A 26,759-nucleotide genomic window follows, 5' to 3' on the forward strand; every position below is an offset into this window, starting at 1 on the left:
TGAAGGTTTAACTGGAGGTGAGACGCGTCTTGAAAGGCTCATAACCACTTTACACTGGAGTTACAACACGGTGTGGAAGAAGTGATATGGATTATATGCACTTTGTGTCCCAAGATACATGTTTTAGTACAGAAACAAACCTTATTTAATCCCCAAAATGGAAAAGTACGAGACCAATATGAGACCCAGGTCCTGAGGTTGACTCATTTTGGCACCGTTTACATGACAAAGTTGTCAAATGAAAACGCAAAACTTTCATAGGGTTTTTGGGGGTTACACCACCACGGAAAACACAACTTTTTGAAAACACTCCGACTCGACTCCATGGAAAAAGGGGGAAATGCAACTTTTTTGTAAAACGCTGCATCAGGTGCTGGTCACCACAGGTGTAGTAACTTGTTGTGCACATGCTCAGTAGATGGGCAATTAGAATGTTTCCTCCGTGGTGTCATGACTCTTAGTCCATATTCAAGTTGGACTCTGTGGTTTTATTTTGACAGTCACTGTAATAACAATCCAACTTGGTCTTTAGTCCACTAGAATGTCTGTGTCCTCCCATTGTTAATGTTTATGGCCCATTGTTCTCTATGTGCGGTTTCATTACAAAAACAAACAACAGCACCCACTAGTGGTCTTACATGAAAACTACTTTCAGTGTTTCTGCAGTTGCCACAGAAATATTTCATAGGTGGAGCGTCTATTCGTTGTTAGTTGATTAGTTTAAGTCTGTCAGTCACTCTGGTGTCAACAGTAGCGTGTGGTGGTGGTTCAGTCTTTGTTGGTCTAGTTAACACATCCATTTCTGGTGTTGGTCTTCCTCTACACACAATTCACATTTCGTCTGCAAACGGGCGCCTTGAAAAAGGTCCTGAAGCAGGTCTGCTATTGTAACATCCCATCTTACTGTTAAATTAGCTGCCATCACTCCAGAGTAGCAGATAATAAACGGAATGTCATCACCACCTGCCCATGGGCCAATCAGTCAAGCTCATTTCAATGATACCAAGTCTAGCGCTAGAAACTCTGCTGGCCCGAAGGCGATCCGTCAATAACACGTCAAAATCTGATTGGCTGATGATTCTGTCACTGAACATTTTAACCCCATAGCGGCGTCCAGCGTCCATCATAGGTGAGCACTGGGGGCTAGCGGGGGCTAGCTTTACTCTGCTAGCCCAAGAATAGGAAAGAAGCTGCGATGCGTTTAGAGAACATAGGAGATTTGAGCTGCACAAAATATAACCAGTCTTCTCCTGGATAAAGTTGCTAAAGTCACTAATTGATTCCAGACACAGATTTCAGAATCACTTTTTAATTATATATAAAAAAGAAAAAATATTTTTGACAGTGTTAGCCCTGCAGTCCCTGACTGCACACCACTGGTATTAATCAGTAATTGGTGAGATTGCTACAAAGTCCCGCCTCCTCAGGGCGGCTTTCCTCATCTCCTCAGGCTGCTCACACACAGACAGGGTACGTTGAAAATGTCCTTCCTAACTCCTAACTTCTAACTCCACAGACTACTAGAGAGAGAGAAATTAAGAAATCCTCTCTCTTTTTTTTTTAAGATTATCTGAAGAAGATTGTCAGGAGAATTCCCAAGTAAAAACGTCAGGAAATAAAATACACAGGAATCAGACTGAAAGTGATATGAAAAGGTTTAAGACAATTTTATTACATTATTCTAGCAAGAAGAGACAAAAGTCACAGTACAACCTCTGCATGGTTGTCCGGGAGTTTGTCTAATTCTGAAGTCAGTGCCTTCCTAAAGGCTGGAATTGTTTTGAGTCTGCATTGAGGAACACCAAAAGCGGCATAGAGCTTTCAACAGTGTCAAAAGAGAGCGTTCCGTCACCCTCTATTGACCAGCCGCCACCGGTACATCGTTTTCAAAACTTTACAGTATAAACGCAAAACTTTTCCGAAACAAAGACGTGAAAATGATGCGTCCTTGCTTGAAATGTTGTGTAAATGGAGTCTAAATACTACGGTATTCTATGCAAAGCTCCGGTCTATGTAAATGACTGTGAGCAACACAAGATTCACTAGAGGTGAACTGTGGACATGTTTGGGCAACGGGGGATGATTGGTCACCCTGAATCTGTCAGAAAACCAATGCATGGCCTGCAGCCGCAACGTTGCAGGCTTCAACATGACCTGCTGTGTCCATGAAACTGTGCTACCTGCAGCTGCCTGCTGCAGCAGGTGAGCTGGGAGAAATGCAGCCGTCAGTCATGCAGAGCGACCCTGACATCGCACGGGCCGGCACTGTGCACGAGCCTGCATGTTGGTGTTTTGGGAGCCGCGCAGAAATGCAATGTTTGCATGCAACCTGAGGGCCTCTTTTTGTTTTCTTAATATTGCTTTTTCAACCGAGCCTGCTTAGCGAAAGGCGGGTGGGGGGGTGGGGCTGGGCGCTGGAGACGTTGCGACGGGCAGATGCCTGGGCCAATGGGAAGCGGCGTCGAGGTTCAAAACGACCAATGGCGGCGCCGCGGCCGCGCGCTGCGCTTGTCAGGGCTCGGCGGGGGCGGGGCTTCCCGGCGCAGACCCTGCCTTCCAGGCCGCGGGGTTTGGCTGCACACAGGCTGCAGTTTCAGTTTGTTTTATTCACCATTTTGAAGCTGAAGGTAAAAAATAAAGAATATTTGCGTTTGGAGCACGAGCCGCGGCCGCACTTTTATTTTCACGCGTGAGCTGGGACGTCGGAGTTGTGCGTCACCCTCGCTCTCCCCCCCTGGGTATTTTGCAGAGCGGGAATCTACACTTTCTTTTTTTCTTATCCATCCTTACCTCCTCAGTATTCCTGCAAAATGTCCAGACCCGTGAGGTAGGTGTGCTAAACCCGTCCTCGCACCGCCGCTTCACTTAGCGCGCAGCACGCTGCGTCTCCCTCCACCACGTTGTCTTTTATGAGCGGACGAATGTTTATTTCATGGAAAAAAATAATGTGTGTGCGCGAGGGGGAGAGCGAGCGAGAGAGCGCGCGCGTCTCCTTCTCGTGTGTGCAGCGTCGCTCTCCAACATGGATCCCAGCGGCGTGTACGGCTCGCCATGTCTGCTCGAGCTCCGCCGCGTCGTGTCTCGTTTCAAACGTGACGGGCTTTGTTGGCGGCTTCGCGGAGGCCGAGAGAAAAATGGAGTCGGGCGTGATTTAATCGGCGGCGGCGGCGGCGGCTCGCGGCTTCGCTCCAGCCGGGCCCGGGAACAGTTGTTGGCTGCGAATGAGAATATGGCCACCCCATTCATCCAGGAGAGGCTCTCGACACGCTAACACCCCTCGCCCGCAAACGAGGAGGGGGGGGGGGGAAACTGGGGGCGGGGGGGAGGGGAGGAGGGGGCGGCCTGTTACCGCGCAGACTGAGGCTCGTCGCCAATGCATCACATTTTTTACACCGTTTCACGCATTTTCGACGATATTCGTAAACCAAAAAAAAAAAAAGTGGGGGGGGATATCGCGGTTTGCGTCCACATTTCAAGCACCTGGCGGTAAATGAAAACGGCCGGCTGATGTCCGTAGAGGCGGAAAGCCGCCACACACACACACCCCGGGCCGGAGAGCCGCCACACACGCCCCCTCCGCCGGCCCCGGAGAGCCGCCACACACCCCTTCCTTTCGGCAGGAGAACACACACACACACACAGGGCCCAGGGAGATGGCTCATGACAACATTTAACCCCCGTTTCCCCCCAAAGTCTCGAAGTTTATCGCGAGATTTCGATTCGATTAGGGTTTTGGCCTAACGTGCAATAATCACATGTTTACCTAATATTTTATTAATATGCTGTTCTACTTGTTACTTAAAATAGAATGGCATTTTGGCTAGTATAGTAATATTAAGTTGTTGTACAATCCAAATTTTGCCGTTCATCTTGAGACTTTTGTAGAACGGCACAGAATCACAAAAACATGTAAGCATATGTTTTTCCAAAGCTTGCGGTCTATTGTGAGACTTTGCCTGATTTAACATTGGGCTGTTGTACAATCCATGTCCAGCAGTTTACTAAAATGCAACAATAATGGGTTATTTGCTAAATGTGGAATATCTCATGTTTACCTACTATTGTGCCATTCTATTAAAATCTTGCATTTTTTTCCATAATACTTTGCTAATACAACACTATTCTATATAATATGCATTATTACACGGTTACCTAATATCGGGCTATTCTACTGTTAAAATCTTGCAGTTTATTGCAAGACTTTGCTTATTAAGCAGCACGATATTAGGTTAACATGCAGTAATCGCACATTTGCTTAATATAATACTTTACTCTTATCAAAATGTTGCGTTTTATCTTGAGACGAATAGAACAGCACAATATTCTGAAAACATGCAATCTCGGTAAAATGACTCCTCGGGTAATTTGATTACTAAAATGGCTTTGGGGAACTTCTCTCCCTTGAGGTTTCATTTAATTCACTACTTGGTAGACATCAAGTAGGGCTGCTCAAGTAATCTAATTTTAATCGTGATTACGATTTTGGCTGTAAATGATCTCAAAATTCATATAATCGTGGAAAAGGGATAATGTTGTAGAGCCAATGAACGGGAGTCGGAGGCAACGTGTTCAGCAAGGAATTACGAACTTTATTCTCCATTAATACACACTTCTTAGTTACTCTTCTTCTCTCTCTCCAACATGAGAGCGCAGCGCAGTGTAACACCAAAATACTATTGACTGGAAACCCCGCTTCTCTATAAAATAAAGTTCCCCACTGTGGTGATCAGCTAAGGTCATAACTCACCCAGCTACTGTGGGGAACTTTATTTTGTAGAGGCAGGGTTTCCGAGCGGAAGTAGTTTTGTTGTTCCATTGGAGAGATGAGATAAAACATTAGTGAAAAGAAAAGCGTTTCTGAGAAGTCTGTGTGAATGGACCAATTTATCAAAGTATTCATGTTGGACTTATTTATTGAAGTACATCTATCTCTTATTGTATTTTATTTCTTGGTTTCAAAAGATGGAGTGCAGTACAATTGTTTATTTTGTTACTACTACATTACAAGATATTTTTAGATATTTAACAGGAGTCTTATTTTTCAACATGTTCAATAAGTGCGGTTCCAAATTCAAAGACATAATCGTGATTATGATTTTTTTTCTGTAATCGAGCAGCCCTAACAGCAGGCTCACTTCCACTGTAAAGCGCAGCGCGGAATGCTCAATGGTAATGCGGCGCCGTTTCCCCCGGGGGCCGGCCAGTCCCCGGAGTGTCCCAGGCAGGTCGGTGGAGACGTGTGTCACAGAGTTGTCTGGTCCTCCTGGGCGGGGGGCTTACACTCACATGGAGGAAGCTGACAGGAGGCGTGGGTGTAGGACCCTACACCGCCGGGTGCCTCGGCATTGATTTTTTTCCCCCCGTTCTCATCATTTTACTCATCTAATTAGTGCTTTACGTCCCTCATACACTGATGCAACACGTGCGTTTGTTGGAGTAGGAATTTAGTTGTTGTTAGATTCTCCCAGGGTTTTTCTCTGAGGTCATCAAAGCCAGATTTATACACTTCAAAGAAGAAAAAAGCAGAATAGAAATGTTTCTTTTGTGAGGAATTAAATTGGTTGTTCATTTGACTGACTTTTAGTATTTTCTCTGTCATGTATTACTGTTAAATTAAGCTCAGGTACTTTAATGGAATTAAATAAACTTTCCGATCCGATTAATCCCCCTAATGATTGATAGAATACTTGATAAGTAAAATGAAATCATCCCATTGTGATGTGACTTCCAATGAAGACATTTAAATATTAGGCATTCATGTTTTTTGTATGAGGCTTTATTTTTACTTCCACATAACAGTTTGGATTTTAACCAGACCTGTTCTGTTTGTTTTATTTTGTTTGTTGACATTTTTATTGAAACAGGAGCAGTTGTTTGACATTCACATTTTTTCCGTAATTCTTGTGGCGATGCAGTGTGGTGCTATTTGAGCAAAATATGACAGTTGGGATGGCCGATCTGATCCAGTGTTTGGAGGGAGCTGCTATTTTAAAACGGCGACGCCTGGATGCAGAGCGCCGCCTCGCTGTATAACTGCTTTGCAAACATCCACGTTGAGGCTTTCCGGTGTTTTTGAAATTTCTGATCTGTGAATTACGTTGGTATCGGAACCCGATACCGATACTGGATCAGATCGGCCCCTATCCATAATTTGGTGCTGTATAAATAAAGTTGAATTGAATTGTATTCGTGGGTTTGATCCGGGTCTCTCCGTCTGATTTGGCCTGCACCTTGGATGCAGAACAAAGACTGACAAAACATTGCGTCTCCTCGTCACGCCATTATTGTTTTTTCACGTACTTCCTGCTTTAGTGTGAAAAAAACCCAAACATAATAATGCATAAATAAGCTTGAGGCTTATTTTTAAGCCCCAAGCTTGTCTCTTGAACTAGTGACAACTTCAGCAGCCTCTTACCTGGGCTGTGGAGAAAAAGACTCATTTATAAAACCTTGCAGAGGATCCCTACTGAACAGGTGCGCCCAAAAACTGAAAATGGCGTGTGCCAAAAATTTTTTGGGATCAATGAAACCGTGCACACGGACATCTGTACACACTTTCCTTTTGTGAATCACAATCTACCAGGAAGGTTGACGGTTCATCTCCCGCCCTCAACACGCCCACTTTCTACCATAAATGGTCAATGGAAAGTACCTCAATATTTTTACATCTCAATCGGCCTGTTGATCGCCGTCATTCGACGATAAATCCTGACAGAAAAACAAGGAATTTTACAGAGTGAACTAGTCACGGAGGAGGTGGAGGTCAGGAGATGATCTTATTTAGTGTCACAAGTAGTGGAATCACTAATAATAACAAAGTAATTGACTGGCTGGACGTCGTCACCGCCGTGTGAGAGTCACAGAGGTGGAGGAGAAGAGTCTGATCTGAAGGTGGAGGTCAGAGGAGAGTGACATCATGGGTCCAGCACCAGAGCTCACTGCAGTGTTGGTGGAGACCACAGCAGGCCGGTGAAGCTCACTTTTATCTGTATGTTAAATGTATGAATTACATGTTTGAACAGGGATGGTGAAAAGGCTCAGTGGACTTTGTTCAGTCCTGTCACTCGAGAGGTGTAGGTGTAGGGTGGAGGAGGAGGAGGTCGTTCCCGAGCACATGGCCGTACCGGTGTTGTGCCAAAAAGTGAGCGGCTTTTATCGGGATTTACAGCCATAACGTAAAAATATGTTAAAATGTGTCGCGGATCAAATATGTATAAATATAAAATAAGCAATATACATGTATCCCACGGTGAATCCATTGCAGTTCTTTTTTTCATGAACCTTTCCCAGAGACTCACTTTGGTACCGTGTTCATACAGTTCAGTATATTTGTACATTATTGCTGTAAATTCTAATAAAAGCAGCTGGAACAGGCGTCCCCAACTGGAGACAGTCGGTCAGTGTTGCTCTCCACACTGCAGCTTTACTCACGACCGTCACCGCACTGTTTATGTGTTTACTCTGAAATGACACTGATTTCTACACTTTGTCACAATTGATAATCAGTCAGTTCTATCCTCTGTGTCACTTGAAGATGAAAGTTTAACAAAACAAGGTGCTGATCCAGTAGTAACGTTCCACTAAAGCAACATCTAGAACACTGCAGCTTGGCTGTTCATGATTATGTGGATCTACAATTCTGATATTTGAAGACGTTAAACTTTGAGATGAACCTGGCTTCAGTTCTCCACCTCACAATCAGCACTACCAGGTTCCCCGTCTCCACAATGTGCTGCTCAAGGTTCAAAGTTTGCCTACTGGTACGCAAAGTTAATTTTTTTAAATCACAAACTTTGCGTTGGAAGTGGCGTACTCATCTTTCAGGACCTGTTTGGTGCTTCAGCAGCTTTATCAATGAGGCCCCTGGACTGTTGCTCAGTGGTCCAAAGTCCTTTTTTTTTCAGATTAAAAGTACATTTTGCATATCATTTGTAAATCCAGGTCCCAGAGTCTGGAGGAAGAGGCTGAGGCTCAGAATCCACGGTACTTGAAGTCCAGTGTGAGATGCCTGCAGTTTGTGATGACAAGTCCTCTGCTGGTGTCTCTCCACTGTGTTTTCTGAAGTCCACAGTCAACGCAGGGAACTTTCTAGCACTTCACGCTTCCTTCTGCTGACAAGCTTTAGGGAGATGCCGATTTTATTTTCCAGCAGGACTTGGCAGCTGCTCACAGTGCCAGAGGTACCAAACGCTGGTTCAGGGCCTGAGCAGTGCCACCAATGCCTCCACATCACACCGCATTGACGCAGTCATTCATGCAAAACGAGACCCAACCAAGTGCTGAGTGCATAGAAATGAACATACTTTTCAGAAGATTTGCATTTTTGTTTAAAGGGGACATATCACACGACTTTTGTTCACACAACATATCACGCCGTTCAACCAATAATAACCAGAATGTGACCCAGAAGGAGAAGCTCCTGAAGAAGTTGTGACTCTGCTGCTGCAGCAGGACGTTTCAGAATGTTAGTAAAACATATTGTGTGTCTGAATATGTTCATCAGCTGCACTGAATATTTTCATTTACAAAGAAATGTGCTGTTTTAACAGCAAATAAATGACTATTCAGACCAACCTGAGTGACTCTGACTTTAACTATGTGCATGCCACACTGAGATCGGATAATTTAATGATCCTCTACTAATAATCATAATTAGTAGCAGACAGGAGAATATCCTGAACCTCCATGTAATCATAGAAAGGAATAAAAAAGATCACCTCACAACCCACAGAAACAATTGTACGCACGGTGCGTACACGATTCTGGCTGCCGGCGTTCTGCCCATGTTCTGAGAAGATATGTCCCCTTTAAAATATATATTTTTTAATATTCTAATTTGCTGAGACACTGAATTTTCGGTTTTCATTATCTGTAAGCCATAATCCTCAAAATTTCAAGAAATAAAGATTTGGAATATTTCACTCCGTCATGAGCTTATATGGGTTTGACTTTCTGAAACGAGTGACAAAAAGTAGTGAACATTTTCATGATCTACTAGTTTTTAGATGTACCTGTACATTGTGAGTTTCTGCTCCTTTCACTTTTTTTCTCAACGCGTCTGAATCAAATTCTTCATCAGCAGGAATGGAAGTGTAGAATGATAGAACGCAGCTCTGAAGCCGTTTCCAATGGCAACCTGCGTAAACACACTGATTAACAACAAAAGTTCTCTTTCACACGGAGCCATTAAAAGGCACGTTTTATGTCTAAAGAATCCCAGGCTTTCATTTACAGTAGTATGTAGTTTTTGTAGTTGCCGATGAACCAAAAGTGTTGCTTCATTATAAAGAAGCTCTGTTGGTAGAAAATAGTGGAGCAACTCAGCCTCATGCAGACCTCGGCCTGCAGTCACAACCCCATACAAGACCTGGAAGTGAAGTTGGTTACAATGTGATGAAAAGTGTGATAAAAACAATGGAAAACCACTTCTAAATTCTATATCCCACGCAGCTAAACTGCAGCACAACGGTTCGAGAGCCTCGCAGATGAAATGATCTCGTTCTGCAGATGAATTTCATTTTCAACTCGCGTTAGAGTCAGTACTACAGTATGCAAATAAGCCATGTGCACCAGAGAAGTCGGTAACAAAATAGCAAGCGAAAGCTAAACCAGAGGATTACTGGGACACTGGTTTCTCTCCAAACTCAGAGACGACCATAAAATCACCTTCATTTACACAAAAGCATGCTTCTACTTTTTCAAGAGGGAAAAATAAATACAAAAAGCCTGCAGGCACAATGCAGCAACTATTCAGTCAAGAAACAACAGAAAAACCATTAAAATGACCTGCCATTAGTCATACAATCTTTAACAGATTGAAACCATTAAGGCTCTCAACAGGCTAAATAGTGTAGAATATCAAATTAATAAAAGGAAATATATCTCACAACACTGCCTAAATCAAATAATGTGAAGTAACAAAGGATATATTCAAAGTCAAATATTCCAGCTTCTCTTCACATCAGCAACCATAACGTATCGGGGGTCTGTGGCTCTTTTCAGTTACAGTTACTGTTTAATATCATGACAACATTGAAGTAATTCTGTGTTTTCTTTTTCACAGGAACAGAAAAGTGGTGAATTACTCACAATTCAACGAGTCTGATGGAGGTAAGAGGTTTCTAATCTTCATGATATTAAAGACGGTGGATATTAAAAGTCTACACAACCCCTGTTCAAATGCCAGGTTTTTGTGATGTAAAAAAAATAACCCTCGTATAAATAATTTTACAACTTTTTCCACCCTTAACGTGACCTATAACCTGGACAATGCAATTGAAAAAACAAACTGAAAACCTTTCAGGGAGGTGAAGTAAACAAACAACTGAGATGATGAGGTTGCACAAGTGTGCACGCCCTCTTATTTCACCCTCATTCTACATTCAACCTCATGTTAAATTGAAGTGGGCACACACCTGTCACCAAGTGCCTTTGATTAATCTCAAATAACGTTGGGCTGTTCTCGTAGGCTTTTCCTGACATTTCTGTAGCCACACCTTCCAGCACAATCCATGGTCCACGCAGAGCTTCCAAAGCTTCAGAGGGATCTCATGATTCAAAGATATCAGTCAGGTGAAGGGTACAAAAGGATTTCCAAGGAATTAAATCTAACGTGGAGCACAGTGAAGACAGTCGTCATCAAGTGGACAGAATCTAGCACAACAGTGACTTCAACAAGAACAGGACGTCCGTCCAAAATTGATAAGACGAGAAGAAAACTGGTCAAGGTGCCGAGAGTCCCATCTTCTTCATATGTCTGGGCTACGGGGAAGGGTGGCAAGACTCAAGCCTGAAGTTATTTCTCTTGGTGTTGTTTTTTTACATCCCAAAAACCTGGCATTTGAACAAGGATCTGTAGATGTATAGATGAAGACATTTACACTGTACAATGAAAAGCTTACTTTGCTGGTTCCTAAACTTAGAATTAACTTTAAAAAAGGAACAGTATGTACAGATAAATAGCTACTACTAAGTAAAGTTTACAAAAAATAAATGAAATTGAAGCTGCAACCCGTGTTGAACGGGCATCGCACCCCTACGCATGTCGGAATGTGTTGCGTGTTGAGGTTTTGTGCACATCTCCCCACGTCCTGTTGCACAAGGTGGCGTCTTATGGCTGTGACCAAACATGGGGTACGTCCGAAATGTCCCTCCAAACTCCTTATCTATGGACTTTTCCTGAACCCCGGAAGTGTTTTGTCTAGCGGCCATGATAAGAACGCTCTGAATTTTCAAAATTGATTCGACAATAAATCTGCAACCAAATGTTTTTATCTCCTCCTTTAGCCAGCATAGGTTGACAAAACCGCTATTAAATCAACACAACTATATTTTTGTTTGTGCAGCTCACTACAGATGCAGCCAGCGAGTGCTGGAGAGTGAACATCCAATCGGAGGGCATGAAAACACTGATGTTAGCCTCGGCCTGCTAGCAGGCCCTGACTTACCAATGTCAAAGTCTGATTGGTTGAGGCATCAGTGTGACGACACTTATACGCTGCAGACGCCTGCAGAATTGAATGCGAAGGCCTCAGGCAGATTTCTTTACCCGGCAACACATGATGGCTAAAATGTGATTGGTTAAAAACTTTAATATGGAAGTACGTGTGTGTGGAAGCAGCGCAGCAGGGGAGAAGCTGTGAGAAGAAGCGGACAGACCAAATTCAAATGATTTAATAAGTATTCATGGCCAAATTATAATCAACATGAGTCTGTAAGTCAGATCATTTTCTTCGTCCTGCAGAGAAGCTTTGCAGGCCCTGACGGTCCACCACTGCGTTTGGTTCTGACCCGGCCCATCTCTCATATTTGAAAAGTCGGTGTGGAAGTTGAGCAAAAAAGTTAAGCCCACGCCTGCAAAATGCCACAGTGCAATGAAGACGTTTACATGAAGACACAAAAACAACGCGTCTTCACCTGAAACATTGTGGCGTAAACAGCCTCACGCTGCAAGATGAACATTTGGAGAAAACCAGGTCATGAAAACCCATGACAGAAGCTCCTACCTGGACTTGATCCGGGGAACAGTAACCACCGCACCAACCTAAAAGTCCTGATATAGGAAGACGAAGAGGAGATATCATTGTGCTTTCTAGCAAAGGTGTCACTCTTATTTTAGTTCAGAGGCCACGTACCAGCCAAGTCCCCCTCAAGTGGGCCGGACAAAGAAAACGGATAACCACAACTCCAAATGTTTATTGTATTTCAGAGAATTAAGAAGGACATTGACGTTAATTCAACACTGACCAGTGAAAACCTTTCTAACCGTCTTCATTCCAGTTTCATGCCCGTTAAGCATGAAAGACTTTTAAAGCTGGTCTTTTGTCCTTTTTCTTCCTGCAGAAGAGGAGTATGGGGACAACAAGCCTAAGAAGGTGCGCGCAGCCCCTCGTGAGCCCAAGCACAAGCGGTCAAAGAACTCACAGGAAGACAGGTGAGTTCTGAGTGGAGGACGGAGGACACACGATTGACCTCAGCTCTGCCGGTGGTCCTCGATTAGCCTTTGTTCTCTTTGTCGTCGTCATAAACGACTTAACTGAAAAACGTGCAACCAAGGGTGCTTTCACACCGGTACAGGGAAAGTCCGCGCTGTTCGTCCCGGTGTCCAAAGTCCCCTGGACTCTGGTCCACTTGAAAACGTGGGTCTCGCATCAGTCACTGCCAGTGGACCGAGCGAGAACCAGTGATGTAGAGCGCAGTGCATTTTGGGTAGTAAACAAAGTGAACAGCGCAAATCCAAAGAAGCAGATGCAGAAAGATAAAGTTGGGGAATATGTTGTGGGCAGACGGGCAGAGTTCAATTAACAGTTTGGACATTTGTCTTAAGGTGCCTGAGCAGTGCCGCGCCAAATGTGGTGGTCCCGCGTTTCCTGTCGATTAGTGATCTCACTCACCTGTGTGGTGCCGCAGCCGTTTACAACCCCACCTACATTGTAACCGTACTCCCCGCGGTGGAACCACACGACAGAGTTGGGTCTGGGTGCACAGTGACTAATTCCACCGGTGGCGGCCTACACTGCACCACCCTGGAACTCACTGGACTCCTGAGCGCAACACATTCTCTCACTTCTTTCACTCGTGTTGGTGGAAATGGTGAGTGAATGAATAGTTTATTTCGGTTACAGTTACAGTGCAAAAATGTACTTTTGTGTATTCAGTTTATAGTGCTTAAAAGATCGCGCACACGTTTTTGTTTTTTCTTTTCTTTTCTTTTTCAATTTCTGTAGCTGAATTTGGTATAAGCTGAAGTCGAGGTTTATTTTTGTCTATCCCATAAAAACCCATAAGTTACCCAGGACACCAGTGATAAAAGGAAAAAAAACCTCAAAAAACATTAAAGATGCTGGCCCGTCGGGACCCGCCCAATCTTGGCTCACAATGTCACATCCACTTTGATGACGTTTTTTCATTTTGATAAACAAGGATTTTTATTTTGAAAGGGTTCGGGGCTTTTATTTAGAAAGTCAGGACATGCAGGTTAAGTGGTCAGTTTGATTGAAATGGTATTGCGTAATTTTTTGGTGTGAATGATGCAACACTGGATGTAGCTGTAGTTGGCAATGTCATCTGGCACATTAGCATTTTAGCTCGTTTATGTAGCAGATGTGTAGCAGCATGTTAGCTGTTCCACAAACCACACGTTGGCATGTTGGCTAGTACACGTATCACACATTAGGTCGTACATAAACCACACATTAGCATTGATGCAGCACACATTAGCATGTGGGCGATTCGTCAAACCACACGTTAGCATGTTAGCTCGTTTATGTTGCACATATTGGCACATTAGCTAGTCCACAAACCACACCTTATCATTTTAGCTCATTCATGTAGCACATGTTAGCATGTAGGACACTCAGGACATGCAGGTTAAGTGGTCACAGTTTGATTGACATATTGACATGATATTGTATAATTTTTGACAGAGTTTATCTAGAAACAACTCAACATCCACATTTTTCCTAGCAAATGTTTTCATAAAATCTGAATTTCTTGAGAGGAAAATTTGGTGTCTTTCAATCTCTGTAGATTTCAAAGCAGTCATACGTAAAGTTTAGACACAAGGAGGCGAGACTGGACTTTCTTGAAGATGCTAATAAAGCTCTGGAAAATGAAAGTAGATATCCCTGAGAAATAAAATGAAATAAAAATAAAGTGCATCCCATGGTGCACATTCTGCACATATATCATGTCCAAGCAGCCCTGAGGGGTAAAATGCATCTTGAAGTCTATTCAGTGTATTTTAGCTGTTCGCAACCAAAAAACAAAATCATAAAAAAAATTTTTAAAAACCACAAAGTGTGTGATGTCTCTGCACAAACGGCGTCTCCAGCAGTGGAGAAAACCCTCTGACTCGGGGTTGAGGATGTCTGAACACACAAATACGAAAAGGCCATCTGTGATAGAGAAGAGCACGTGGTTCTGTTGTTCCACCACCAGGTGGCAGCGTCATCAGACATCAGCAGGGGTGGTGTCTCTTGGTACATCTTCAGCTCTGTCTCCGTTCGGTGACGGATGGACGTGGTTCTGCTCGACAGGATTTCAATTTTCAGGTTATCTTCATGAGCAAAAAGCTTCTCCAGTGGAGACTTTTTAGCCATCTTGCAGGGAGGGGGCGTATTCTCCCCTTCCTCACTCTCCTTCTCCTGTCTTTCGCCCTCGCCCTCTGACAGTGTCACACCATCTTCTTCACACTGCTGCTCTGTTGGCTGCTCAGACTCAGTCGACTTTCCTGCCATCATCTTCTCCTCGACCTGCTCCCGTACAGTTCTGTCCTCCACAGAGTATTTGAAACGTGGGTGTACTGCAGTGGCCTCTTCCAGAAAACCTCTGTCGTCATCATTTTGGTACCACTTTGACATGTGTCCCCAGGCAGCCCGCTTAAGGGTGGATGCAAAAACTGTGTCTTGTTCTTTCACAGTGTACTGAGTCTCAAGTTTCTTCAGAGTTGGTAGGATCGGACTGCGTGTCGGACTTGTCTCAGATGAAATGCCGAGTGTGGATGTGTACTTTAACACTTGCATCAGATAAAGAACTCCTCTCCCCTTCTGAACTCTTCATCTGTCAGTCGAACAAGCCGGTGCCTCTCCAGTGGCTTCTTCAGACGGTCATCATGGTCGGCTGCCCGAATGTCAGGAAATTGCTGGCAGAATTGTTCCGTCGTCATGGAGAGGGAATTCCAACGCATCCTAACATCAAGGATCGGGGCTTGCTTGAGGCAGATCCACAGTGTGACATGAACAGAAAATCACAGGAAATTAGATTTTTTTTATTATTGTTATGCACTAATTGATTAGCTGTTCTGTGAGACAAACGCTGAGGGATAACTTACTGAGGATTGTTTGTTTCTCTTTGAGCACAATCTTTGCCATGATGGCTTCTTCATCCAGACCACAGCATGTCTGATCTTGGCCGTCCATTTGGCCACTGGCGGAACAGAGCGGAGCGACCGCCTCGCCACACAACGGCTTTGCAAACATCCATGCCGATGTGTTGCTTTGCGGTGCTTTGAGCGTAACATACCTCCAAACGGCGACATGTTATCATGACTAGTTGGACAGCCAGAGTGATACTCACCTGCTCGCTGGCTGAAAACTGTGGAATGGATTTCCTGACTCATGACTCCACATCTCATTAAGACCCGCCTCCATTCAGGAAATCCATTTGCAGCTAGTGAGCAAAGCAGCCGGCAGGGAAACACTCGTGGAGTCATTTCAGCAACAGTAAAGCACAGACGAGGCTTCATGGATCAGAAATCTCGGCCGGTTTTATCGGAAAATTTCCGATCTGTGAATTACGTTGGTACCGGAACCCAATGCCGATACTGGATTGGATCGGCCACATCCCCAGTTGGTGCCGTTTCAACCTTCTGGCAATGCATCTTCTACTTTTGATCAGGTTTTCAGACTTGGAGTTGGTCACATTCAGAGTGCTGTTTGCATTTGAAAATAGTACGGATGGTCCTCAATGGTATGTAATCAATCTTTGATCGGAGTTCAGTGAAAAGGTGTGAAAGTGAGACATTCTGAAATATTTGTGATCAATAGGTTTGCCTTAAATGAATAATCTCTAAACGGTGTAATGAGATTTATTTCCTCTCCTTTTTTTGCAGCGAGGACTCTGATGACAAGCTTTCCAAATCCAAAAATGATTCGGCAGGTAAGCCCCGCCCCCTTCGTACCAAGTCGCACCAGAGGACTGCCGGGCCCTCGCTCACCGGGTCGTGTTTTTGTTGTCGACTTGCAGAAGACTTTGGCAGCGACGAGGACAACGAGTTCGGAGAGGAGGAGGAAGAAGATGGCGGGAGCGACTATGAAGAGAAAAAGGGGAAAAAGGGAAAGAAAGCCAAGGTGGAGAAGCCCAGCAAGAGGGGGCCAAAGAGGAAACGGGCCACAGGTAACTATCACTTTTCAAAGTTTTAACTCTCACCCATATATTTACGTTGATAAGTGCCAGTGATGAAAGACGAGACACACACTGGGGATGCAGCGATACCTGTATCTGGTATTATACTCACCGATACAATCCGACGAGTATTACATGATGTCATCTGTCAGCAGCAGGACAACAGAGAAACACCAATGTCTAAATTTAATTCGGCCAAAATATCAAGGGGAGGAGAAATACATTTCGTGCAACTTCGTCACCAGAGACGTTTTGACCAGCAGAATTATCCGATGTCACTCGGGAGTTTAACTGGCCAGTGGGTCTGGAGGGTTTTACTCGGGGGGGGGGGGGGGGGGGGGGGGGGGGTCACACAACAGTGACGCTCCGTGTGATTAAAGTCTGACTGAGACACTCATTAACAGTGTGTGGTGACACACAGCCACCTCGGCCCGTCGTCAACAGTACACATAGTGCAGCGCCTCGATGGATGCTATGCTATGCTATGCTGCACGGCACCGTACACACAGTGGTATACTGAAACCTTCTCGGCTGTTGGATGTGATGTAGCATCGACACAGAGGCTGTGGGGAAGTGAGCCGCTGCAACACAAAGCCTTCACATGGAGGTTCTGTAGGGAGTGTGAATGAGGCTTTATTGTACGTGATGGACTGGCGGCCTGTGGAAGGTGTACGCTGGGATCCAGTGCCCTGCACCTCTGAACAGGGCTGGATGGATGGCATGTTCAAGTGTTCTTATCTGTACTCCTATTGGCCAGTAAAGGTGAGTACTTGTACTCGTCCTTTAATCGGCCCATCCTCAATAACCACTCAACAAGACTAAACAGGAGAAAGTGTTTAATGGTAAAAGGTACAAAGTCTGAACAATCTTAATCCAAACCGGTTGTGTTGATTTGGAGTCCGGTGGGTTGCACGTCCATCTGTCCCAGTTCTTCCTGTACGTCACTGGTAGAATTCTCTTCACATCTTCTCAGTCTAATCATCCATCTTCTTGCGTCAGATACACTTTATTCATACTCCTGTCATGGCCTCGCAAATCTGATGTGAAATATGTTACAGCAATGTACAGAAATGATCTCCAGCATTTATAATACGTTGGGTCTTTTTAAAGGATCATTCCTTAGAAAGTTGTGTTCTGTTTAGACTGGTGCTGGTTCTCTGGAGAACATTTGAAGAAATTCTTGTAACAGTCACAGGAAAACCACTGGCTTCAGAAGCTGAAATATACAGAGAAAGCAATGAGTGTAGGATCATGTGACTTCAGAGATCGGCTCTGAAAATCATTTTATTTGCACATTTGTTGTAAAATGCTCCAAAATGTTGGGCATTTTAGTTTGGGATGCTGCTGCACTTGAGTAACTCACAGCAGAGACGGGGTGAACAGAAGGAGGCGTCACCCCAATACAATTCCTCACCGAATATATCTTCACTGTAAACTTACCGTCATCACACATTAACATCATCATAAACATGTGACAATGGGAAGAAAAGCTCCCTTTCTTTAACTTTCCCTCTCCTCTAAGTGTGAAAGCTAATTTCCTAATGTCAGTAATGGATTCTCAGAGACGCAGGTCAAAATTCCAAAACATCCATCAGACCAGAAGATTGACAGACTCTGAGCTCTGGTTGCTTGGCAACTAGGCCTGAACCAAACCAGCCTGGAGCACAAACCCAGGAGAACTCCAGCTTCAGTCCATATCAGATGACATGGAATTTGTCAATTAATGAGCTGTTAAAGGTCGAATAAATAGTTTAAATATCAACAAGGACTCAGGGTTTTGTTTTGTTTTTTATACTGTTGTTGGAGGGTTTGTTCTGTGTCGTTTTAAATGTGTTGAGTCCAGCTGGAGGATGTGTGACTGGAAACAGGCAGAACCGAAGGTTAGCGTACTCTGACCTCGTTTCTCCAGCCGGCCGAGACGGATCGAGTCGCTTCCTCCCGACACTGCGACACTCTGAGTGGCAGCTGATTCATGCTGCTCAGGTTGTAGTCCGATCAAAACAACTTCTCCACTCAACAATAAAGGGTTTTAATTCAGGGTTACATTAGGCTGGTGGCATTAAGTATTACGATTGATCATAATTAAAAATAACTGCCTCTGCTCTTACCGCATCAACGCTCAGATGAATAATTAGCCTGCATGTGTTCACATGGCAGCCACATAGGCATCATTTAGGAGCCTAAAATAGGCCACACCCCCTCAGGTTCCCTCTGCCAGCAGCAGGAACCACGCAGCCCTGTTCCCCCGTCTCTGAACGTCGGCAGTAACTGTGCACGTCTTCTCGTTCAGATGACAGCGATGACGACAGGGAAGTGAGTCGAAAGCGTACAGTGCGCCAGGCGGCCTCCAAGGCCGTGTCCAAACAGAGAGAGATCTTGCTGGGAGACGGCGGGAGCGAGGACGAGGAGCACGAAGACCCAGAAGAGCCATACATGGACCGTACGTACAGCACACACACCTTACAGGAGATGCATGGAACCTCTGCAAGGTCACTCACAACTCTGCTGGTGAAGAGTTCCACACTCCAGCTTTACATTTCCCAGGTGGTAACCTGATGACGTAATTGGGGAGGGGGCGGATCCGGCATCGGTGTGAGATTCTGATAGATTTTGTGTAGATATATATTTTTTTTTTTTACATTTTCAGAGAAGTGCATACATGCATGTCATTTTCAATATTCTTCACAAATGAATGAGTGGTTAGGCCCCAAACTATTTAATATACCATGCGAGTCGCTTTTCTTGTCCAATCGTGACCCTCAACCACTTTTCTCCTGCTGCACACTTTGACAAATGTTTAGTTTCTCAAAACAAAGATTTGCAAATAAATGTTACACTTATAATGCAATTGCTAAAACGTAGAGTTTTTGCAACATAAATGAATTAAATGGTGACTCGTCTATTTTTAAAACAAAAAAAAGTAACAACCCTTAAAGTGAAAACAGCTTTATGACCCCCACAATTAATCTTTGATCCCAGACAATGGACAATACAGACTTAATAAAACTTTCAAAACTTTCTTTGCAAATAAAATGTAAACTGCTGATCCTAGTTTATTTATTGCTGATCATACCGTTTTTGGAAGAGAAGTGGACTACAGTCATATATATATATATATATATATATATATATATATATATATATATATATGAGATTTCAGATCTTCCAGACAATTTGACAAATGAGACGCCACCATTATCCATATTTTTAGATTTCAGAGTATCGCTCTACTTATCAGTGAACGTGTGCTCATCCTGACAAATCATATATTCTCCCTTCATGACATCATGCAGGGAAGTAACCACTCCCTCTGGCAGTGACACTCACTTTGACCCTCCCACATGAGCTCTGCCTTCTAAAATGATGAGGCGGCACCAATTTTCTCCTCACAAATGTGACAGGAAAACAGACACGGCTCATGAGCGTTTATAGGTACAGAAACAGAAAGTCTGTTCTCAGGAGAGAAGCCAGAGCAGGGTGGGCATTCCTGTGCCCGTATTCATGAAACATCCTCAGGCCAAGAGCAGCTCTTAGTGACGTCACTCTTAAGAAAAATCTTAGAATTCCCCGAAATGTAACATTTTTCCTTGCTAAGATAAGGAAGCATCTTAAGCCCTAGGAGTGCTCCTAAGGTGGAAAACCACTAAAAGTAGTGAGGAGGACTTTAAGAAGTCTACGTAAGAGTTCCTGAAACACACAAGATGACAGAAAGGGAAAGGAAAGATGTTCTCCGTCTGTTTGATCAGTGGCGCCGTGCACTGTGCGTTCAGGTTTGTTAAAGGTGTGAAAAAATAGTTTTTTTGCACACATGACAACAACAACACCCCGATGAAGACGCTGAGATGAAGGTGATCACAACACTGACGGCTGTCTCCAGGTGAGCAGCAGCAGTGGCGATGCCTGGTCTGTCCCAACCCTCCGTCACAGAGTGTCAGTCTGACCGTTACGGTTCTTTCACTGCCCCACATCGGTGGTAAATCACTGGGATTGATGACGGCTGCGTCCGCGTCCTCCATTAACATCGTTATAATACTTTAAGTGGTAAAAAGAACCAGCGTGGACAGAAAAGATAACAATAAATCAAATCAATATAATATAATAGTCAGCATGTGAACGAGGTAAGTGCAATCATTCTTAAGCTGTGTATAAATTAAATTAGTTTTTCTGAGTTTTATTGAATAGATATTAAAATAATTGTCATGAAAACACATTTTTAATACAGCCCAAGATATTTAACGGTTTAGTTTTACTCTCCATTCATTACCGCCCGTATTCACGGAGCGTCTCAGGGAGCGCCTATCTGAGGCGAAAAGTCCCTCAGCAAGGAATTCTTAGCTTAAAAGTGACTCGGGAAGTGTCTACTAGTAACTCTTAGCAAGGAGTTGACAGCAACTTTGATCTTGGTCAGGAGGTGTGGAACTTGCACAAGTGCAGAGCCACTCCCGTGTCAACAAACGCACATGTAATTACCGTATTATTTCTAACAGACACTCGCCCCGAGGGGTGCACTGCGCGTCTATTGGGAACAATACAGTATTTATTCTAAGACAATCAGACCTTTCAGCCCTCGTGGGCCACATAAAATCACGTGGCGGGCCACATTTGGCCCGCAGGCCTCGAGTTTGACACGTGGGTTAAGTGATCCGTTAATATTGTAATTAAGACATAATCTTAAGGTTTTGGCTATCTGTCATGACTTTTTCTTGATGTTTGGGCTTTTTTTACCCCCTGGAGTTGTGCTGTTAATAAAAGTGTACGTCCCCCCAAAAAAACTCAAGAACCTTAATAACTTAACTATAAACGTTTTGCAACCATTTGTTGTTTATGTCTATTGCCTTCCAATGGCGAGACTCGGTCAAATCCAGCCTTTCTGGTACCGATGATGTAACTGCACTCATGTTGAGAAATCCTTCCACGCCATGTGAGAGGGGCCGTAAAAAAAGGGAGCGTGTCCATAGGTGTCCCTTTTTACTGTATTTCTGTGTCCCGGCTTGTAGCTGTTAGGGGTACTCAGTTTTTGGTTTTTGGTTGTTGTTGTTTTTTCATTTTTCCTTCTTTTAAACTTGAAATAATCCATTTGCCTGGATTCAGTAAGAAACTCACTGCATTGTTTGCACCTGGCCTGTGGGGGCGCTGTTTCACCGCCACAGAAAGACCAGAAGCTCTTCCATGTTTTGTCATGGTCAAGTTGTCTTTCTTTACTAATTGAATGTATCTGCATCTGAATCGCTCTGATCTTGTGTGTTCTCACTCCAAGGTCGGCTGAGGACTCAAGTTGATCTTTGAACTTAAGACAACTTTCATAACCTTCATTTGACTCAGTTAAATTTCACATTGTAGTCTTGCAAAAGGACCAAACCACTGATCACTCAGTTAGAACAGCTGCTTATACAGGTGCTCTGAAATCTTGAAGGTAATCAGGTTACTAGCTAACTAACAAAGCTGGTAAGTCAATGTTGGCAACACCGCCTGCAGGTCAGTTGGGACTAGATAAGCTGAGGAAGTCAATGATCATAGAACTGCATCAAGAAGCACGTTCTTGTCTCGCATTTCAAGCTCAAAGTGCAAAAACGAAAAGTTAATTTGCAGAAAGAAAGTTTTGTACTAAGTAGAGAGGCACTGATACCAGTATCAGGTCAGTTACTGCACACAGTACTTGTCAATTGTAAAAGTTGTGGATGGTACAGAATGAAAGCGCGACTCCCCCGGCTACGATTTTCTGTCACCCCTTCATTGAGGTACCCGGCACCGGGGAACTAGTTTGTGAGGAGGAGCCAAAGCACAGCCGTCTGCTGATTGGTAGTGAAGATCACCGCTTTCGACTTGCCTGCAGTATTTAGTTATTTAATCAGCTGTAAACCCTCCAGTTGTTGTTTACGTGCCCTCATTGGTTACTTTGTTCACTGGGTTTATCGAAACGTCGGCACGCGACACAACAGCGCCGTCTTTCACCGGGGTGCAGACGCTCCTCTCAGTGACAGGAGCTGCACACTGCTGTTCACAATCACAAAGTTTGTGCAGTGTCACAGAGAATGACTGACCGCCGTAGACTTGTGGCGGGGGAAAGCCGTCCGTCGCCAACCGCTTCTGTGTTCTTCGCTCGACGCGTCCCCGAGTCGTTTACAACCCCGCCTACATTTTAATACTACTTTCTGTGGTGGGACCGCGCGACAGAGTTGGCCCTGGGTGAAGCTTTGCCCGTACCGTAGCCTCCCGCCCCGCCCCGCCCCAGCACGTAGGGTGCGGTGGAACCGGGGCTTGAAGCTGTTGGAGGCGGTGCAGCGGCGACACCGAGGCTGCAGACCTGGTCGGCGGCAGCGTCCGCAGGCGAGTTCTTGACCTGTTGGGGTGTCTCGTTTCAGCTGACGAGTCCGGCAGCGACGAGGACTTCATGGTGGAAGACGACGATGACAGCGACTATGGTCAGTCCAAGAAGAGAGGCAAGAAAGTGAGTCGGCGGGGACGGCCGGACAAGAAGGAGAAGAAGAGCCCCAAACCCAGACTAAAGGCCACAGGTGAGACGTCCCGTCAGAGCCCCCACCCCGATACTCAGAAGTCTTTACCTTGAAAACGTCCAAGCCTCCAAATTAAAGATGCCGCTGCAACGAGAGGAAAGAACATTTCGTTTCTGCATTTCAGGTTTTATCTGTCCGCTCTCATCGATACACCAGACAAAACATTAGGTACCCCTCACCAGCTGCAGCCGGGACCCCTCCACTCGTTTCAGCTTGTTTTGTGGCATCGATTCCACAAGGACCTGAAAGATTCTGGTCTATATTGACGTACTGCATTACTCCCATATGATCATTTTTTTCCCCAGTAACGAGTAATCTAAGGCATTACTATTTCCAGACCAGTAATCAGATTAAAGTTACTTGTCCAAGTCACTGTGCGCGACTATTGTAGCGTCGCACTGGACCATTTTTTTTTTTTGTCTGTAAAGCCGCTTTATTATTAAACAAAACTGGGCGCTCCTCCGTTCTCCTCCCAATGGAGACACACACACAGTGCATGCAGTCTCTGGAGAATTTGATCAGGTGTACCTAATGATGTGGCTGCTGAGTGTATCCTGGACAATAACTCATTCATAAAACCTGCATCCAAAAGATGGTGAGAACATTTGAACCTGGATGCTCTAACAGGATACATTGAATTTCCTATTGAGATCTTCAGTCCCCGGTTCCACCGCACAAAAAGTGTTTGAACGGACCGGTACAGTCCGTTCCGGTTCGGGGTTCCACCACGACAATTTGTGATTTTTCCGGAAACAACCGCTCCAACGGCGGTCGCTGTTCGGGTAGCGGTTTACTCCACGCCCTCAATATTTTAATATGTCAGCTGGGTGGATCCCCGGCTGTTAGCGTGGTCAGCTTTGCACTGGCTGGTTTTTTGTTTTTTTGTTTTTTTCTTTGCTGCGCAACTTTCGTGTTGGTCGTGAAAGAGCGGATGTGAGGCAGGGGGAGACCGGGGCAGGTTGGGGGGCTCGCCTCCAGCAGTGGCGGAGAACCAGCGCGGTGTGGAGACGGACCTCGGTGCTCGGTTCAGCTCCCGTGTCCCAGTGCTTCACTTTCTCTGGACCAACACGGAAGTTGCAGCTGCAAAAAAATCAAAGTTAACTGAACAACTAGTGCAAAGTGGAGGATGTAAACAACAACAGAGGATTGATAAGGTCCAGATCTTCCGCCCGGCTGAGACGACTGTTGTAACGTCACATATCTGCGGAGCTCTAAGCCCCGCCTACTTTTTAACCTACTGCAATGGAAATGGGCACCGGGTTTGGCTCCGGTTACGCTTTGCCGTAAGGCTCCGTTCCAGCCCTGCACTATTTGTGCAATGGAAACGCGCCATTTGAGAACTAGAAGTACCGCCAGATGTAGAAGGAAGGAGAGCGTCCTTCTTACTCGCAAAACTACTTTAGCGTCAAATCCAATATTTGAAAATCTGCAATCTAGCGGAGAAAAAAGGGAGGAATCTTAGACCCCATTTAGACGACAACAACGTTTACAGTGAAAATGTCGTTTTTGTGTTTTGCTTCAGAAAAGCAACCTTTTTGGAACAATGTTTCTTCTCACAGAAACGGCAGAAACTAGAAACAATGTAATTAAGCAAGTCGTTAGTTGGTCCTGTTTGTTTTAGTAATGAAGCCACACACACATGCATCAGACAACAACGGGAGGACACAGACATTCTAGTAGACAAACCACCAATTTGGATTGTTATTACGGTGACTGTCAAAATAAAAGTACCAAGTCCAAAGAGAATATGGACTGGGAGTCATGACACCAGGGAGGAAACTGTTCTGATTGGTCAGCTCCTGAGCATGTGCACAACCACTAGCTACCACAGTAGTGGTGAGTAGGAGCAGGAGCCGCTTTTAGCAAGTTCAGTTTTCAGCAACTCCGAGCACCTTTTCAACACTCGAAGCACAACAATAGCTTTACTTTTCAGTTGGCCTTACTTCCTTGGCCCGGTCAGAGAGGTTTATGCTAAGCTATGCTAATGAGCTGAAGCGGCTCGCTGTACAGGCATGTTGCTGGTTGAAGCACCGATGCTTTTCCGTGAAAATGTTCCTGCCGCAACAATTCAGAAAGAAAACATGGACGAAGACTTTCTGAAGGTTAAAAGAGGCTGTAGCTAAATTTGAAGCTAGCCGCTGCCCTGAAACTTGTGAGAATGTTGAATAATCTGCAGAAGGTGTGAACAGCTCTTTTTTTAACCCCCCCCAGTGACCCCCAGTCCTCTGAAGGGGAAGGGGAAGGGGCGCCCCAGCACCAAGACCGTGGAGAAGAGCTCACCCAAAGAGGAGGAGGAGGAGGAGGAAGAGGAGCCCGAAAGCCCCCTGGAGGAAGAGGAGGAGGAGGCTGTGAAGAAAGAGGCCTCCCCGGCCCCCAAAACGACGAAGGAGGAGGCGGGAGCGGAGGAGGAGGAGGAAGACGAGGAGGACGAGGACGGCTCGGAAGAAGAGGCGCCCTCTGGAGACGACTAGAAGATGGTACACGGTTGAAGCCCACCCACCTCGTCTCTCTCTCTCTCTCTCTCTCTCTCTCGCTCTCTCTCTCTCTGTCCCTCTCTCTTTCTCTCTCTCGTTCTCTCTCTCTCTCCCTCCCCATGTTCTCTTTTGTTCTGCGTTTAGAGTTTTTCTAACATTCGATTTTTTTTTCTTCTTCCTCCTGGTGGCCTGGCTCAACGGTTTGGACTCTGATGTGCTTGTTTGTGAAACCCCCTCCCCTCCTCCCCCCCTCCTCCCCTCCTCTTTGCGTTCTTCTCGCTCTCATGGAGTTCGTACTTTTAATCGGCTCGCGCGTTCAAACCCCCTTTGCGACCATCCGTCCCGAGAGCTCACAGAGCCTGTGAGCGCAGTGCTGTGCTTCACCAGCTTCCGTCACCCTCCCCGTGCTACTGCCGCTCCGTTCCCGTCACATTTATCCCTCTGTAGCCATGCGGTCGCCTCTCGGAGCCATGTTTTTATTAACCGCGGCAAACGTGGGAGTTCCCCGAGTGAGACGTGCGCGTTTTTGAACCGTGTGTTTGGTCAGGGCGACGCCTCCCGTCGTTTTGTTTTTTTGCGCCGTTTCTCGTCCACTCGACTGCCTTGGTGACATTTTTTTCTTGTTCATTTTCTGAATGCTTTCTAATGACCTGCTGCGTGACAACCCCCCCTCCCCCTCCCCCTCCCCCTCCCCCCACACCCCCTCGAGCATCCAGCCCCTTGTGCCAGGCACCTCTAAAATCTGTTCATTTTTAAGAAAATGTAAGAAGAGATGTGTTTGTTTTTTTTTGTTTTTTCTTTTGAGAGTTAAAAAAAAATGAATGTTTTTTCCTCCCATTGGTTCATTGTTCTAATTCTCTATTCAGATTTTTTTTTTGTAATGTTTGTTTTTTAAGAAAAGAAATAAAAATGTATCTTGATTTTAAAGAAAAACAAAAGTCTACCCTATCCGATCTGTTCTGCTTGGCCCCGCCCACATCTCCCCCCCCCCCCCCCCCCCCCCCCCCTGGTTACCACCAGTATCCATGTCGATTTCTGTCTTCTTGCCCAAGTGGAACTGTTTTTAAATGCAGAATTCTACCGTTACGGAGACTCAGTAGGTTTTACCACGGGCAGCTCGGTGTTCTCCAGTTGAACTACCAAGTCGACAATTTACAAACTGGGCGACAGCGACGCAGCGATCGGTTCCTCCCTCGCTTTTTATCGTTTCGCCAAAACTCTGCGCTTCTCAAAGTCTCACTTCACACCACGTAGCAACTTGTGGTTGAGTACCAGAACTAACCAGGGGTGAAAAACAACCAGGCGGAGAGAAGGGTTGGCTGGTTGCTTTCTAAATGCTGCTCAGTCCTTTAATACGCGGCAGTTA

The 26,759-nt window shown here is 45.1% G+C and overlaps 1 protein-coding gene across 1 annotated transcript; it reads left to right on the plus strand.

The window, feature by feature from the left end:
* The first annotated feature begins 2,578 nt into the window (after positions 1-2,578).
* On the plus strand, positions 2,579-26,277 carry nucks1a (nuclear casein kinase and cyclin-dependent kinase substrate 1a). The gene is made up of 8 exons (XM_080495502.1): positions 2,579-2,827; positions 10,064-10,110; positions 12,343-12,433; positions 16,112-16,158; positions 16,246-16,395; positions 18,695-18,844; positions 22,767-22,919; positions 25,131-26,277. Exons 1-8 carry the CDS (start codon positions 2,811-2,813, stop codon positions 25,388-25,390), a joined length of 915 nt encoding a protein of 304 aa, XP_080351628.1. The 5' UTR covers positions 2,579-2,810; the 3' UTR covers positions 25,391-26,277.
* The last annotated feature ends 482 nt before the right edge of the window (positions 26,278-26,759 follow it).

Source organism: Blennius ocellaris (assembly GCF_963422515.1).
Source record: "Blennius ocellaris genome assembly, chromosome: 4".
Classification (NCBI taxonomy): Eukaryota; Metazoa; Chordata; class Actinopteri; order Blenniiformes; family Blenniidae; genus Blennius; species Blennius ocellaris.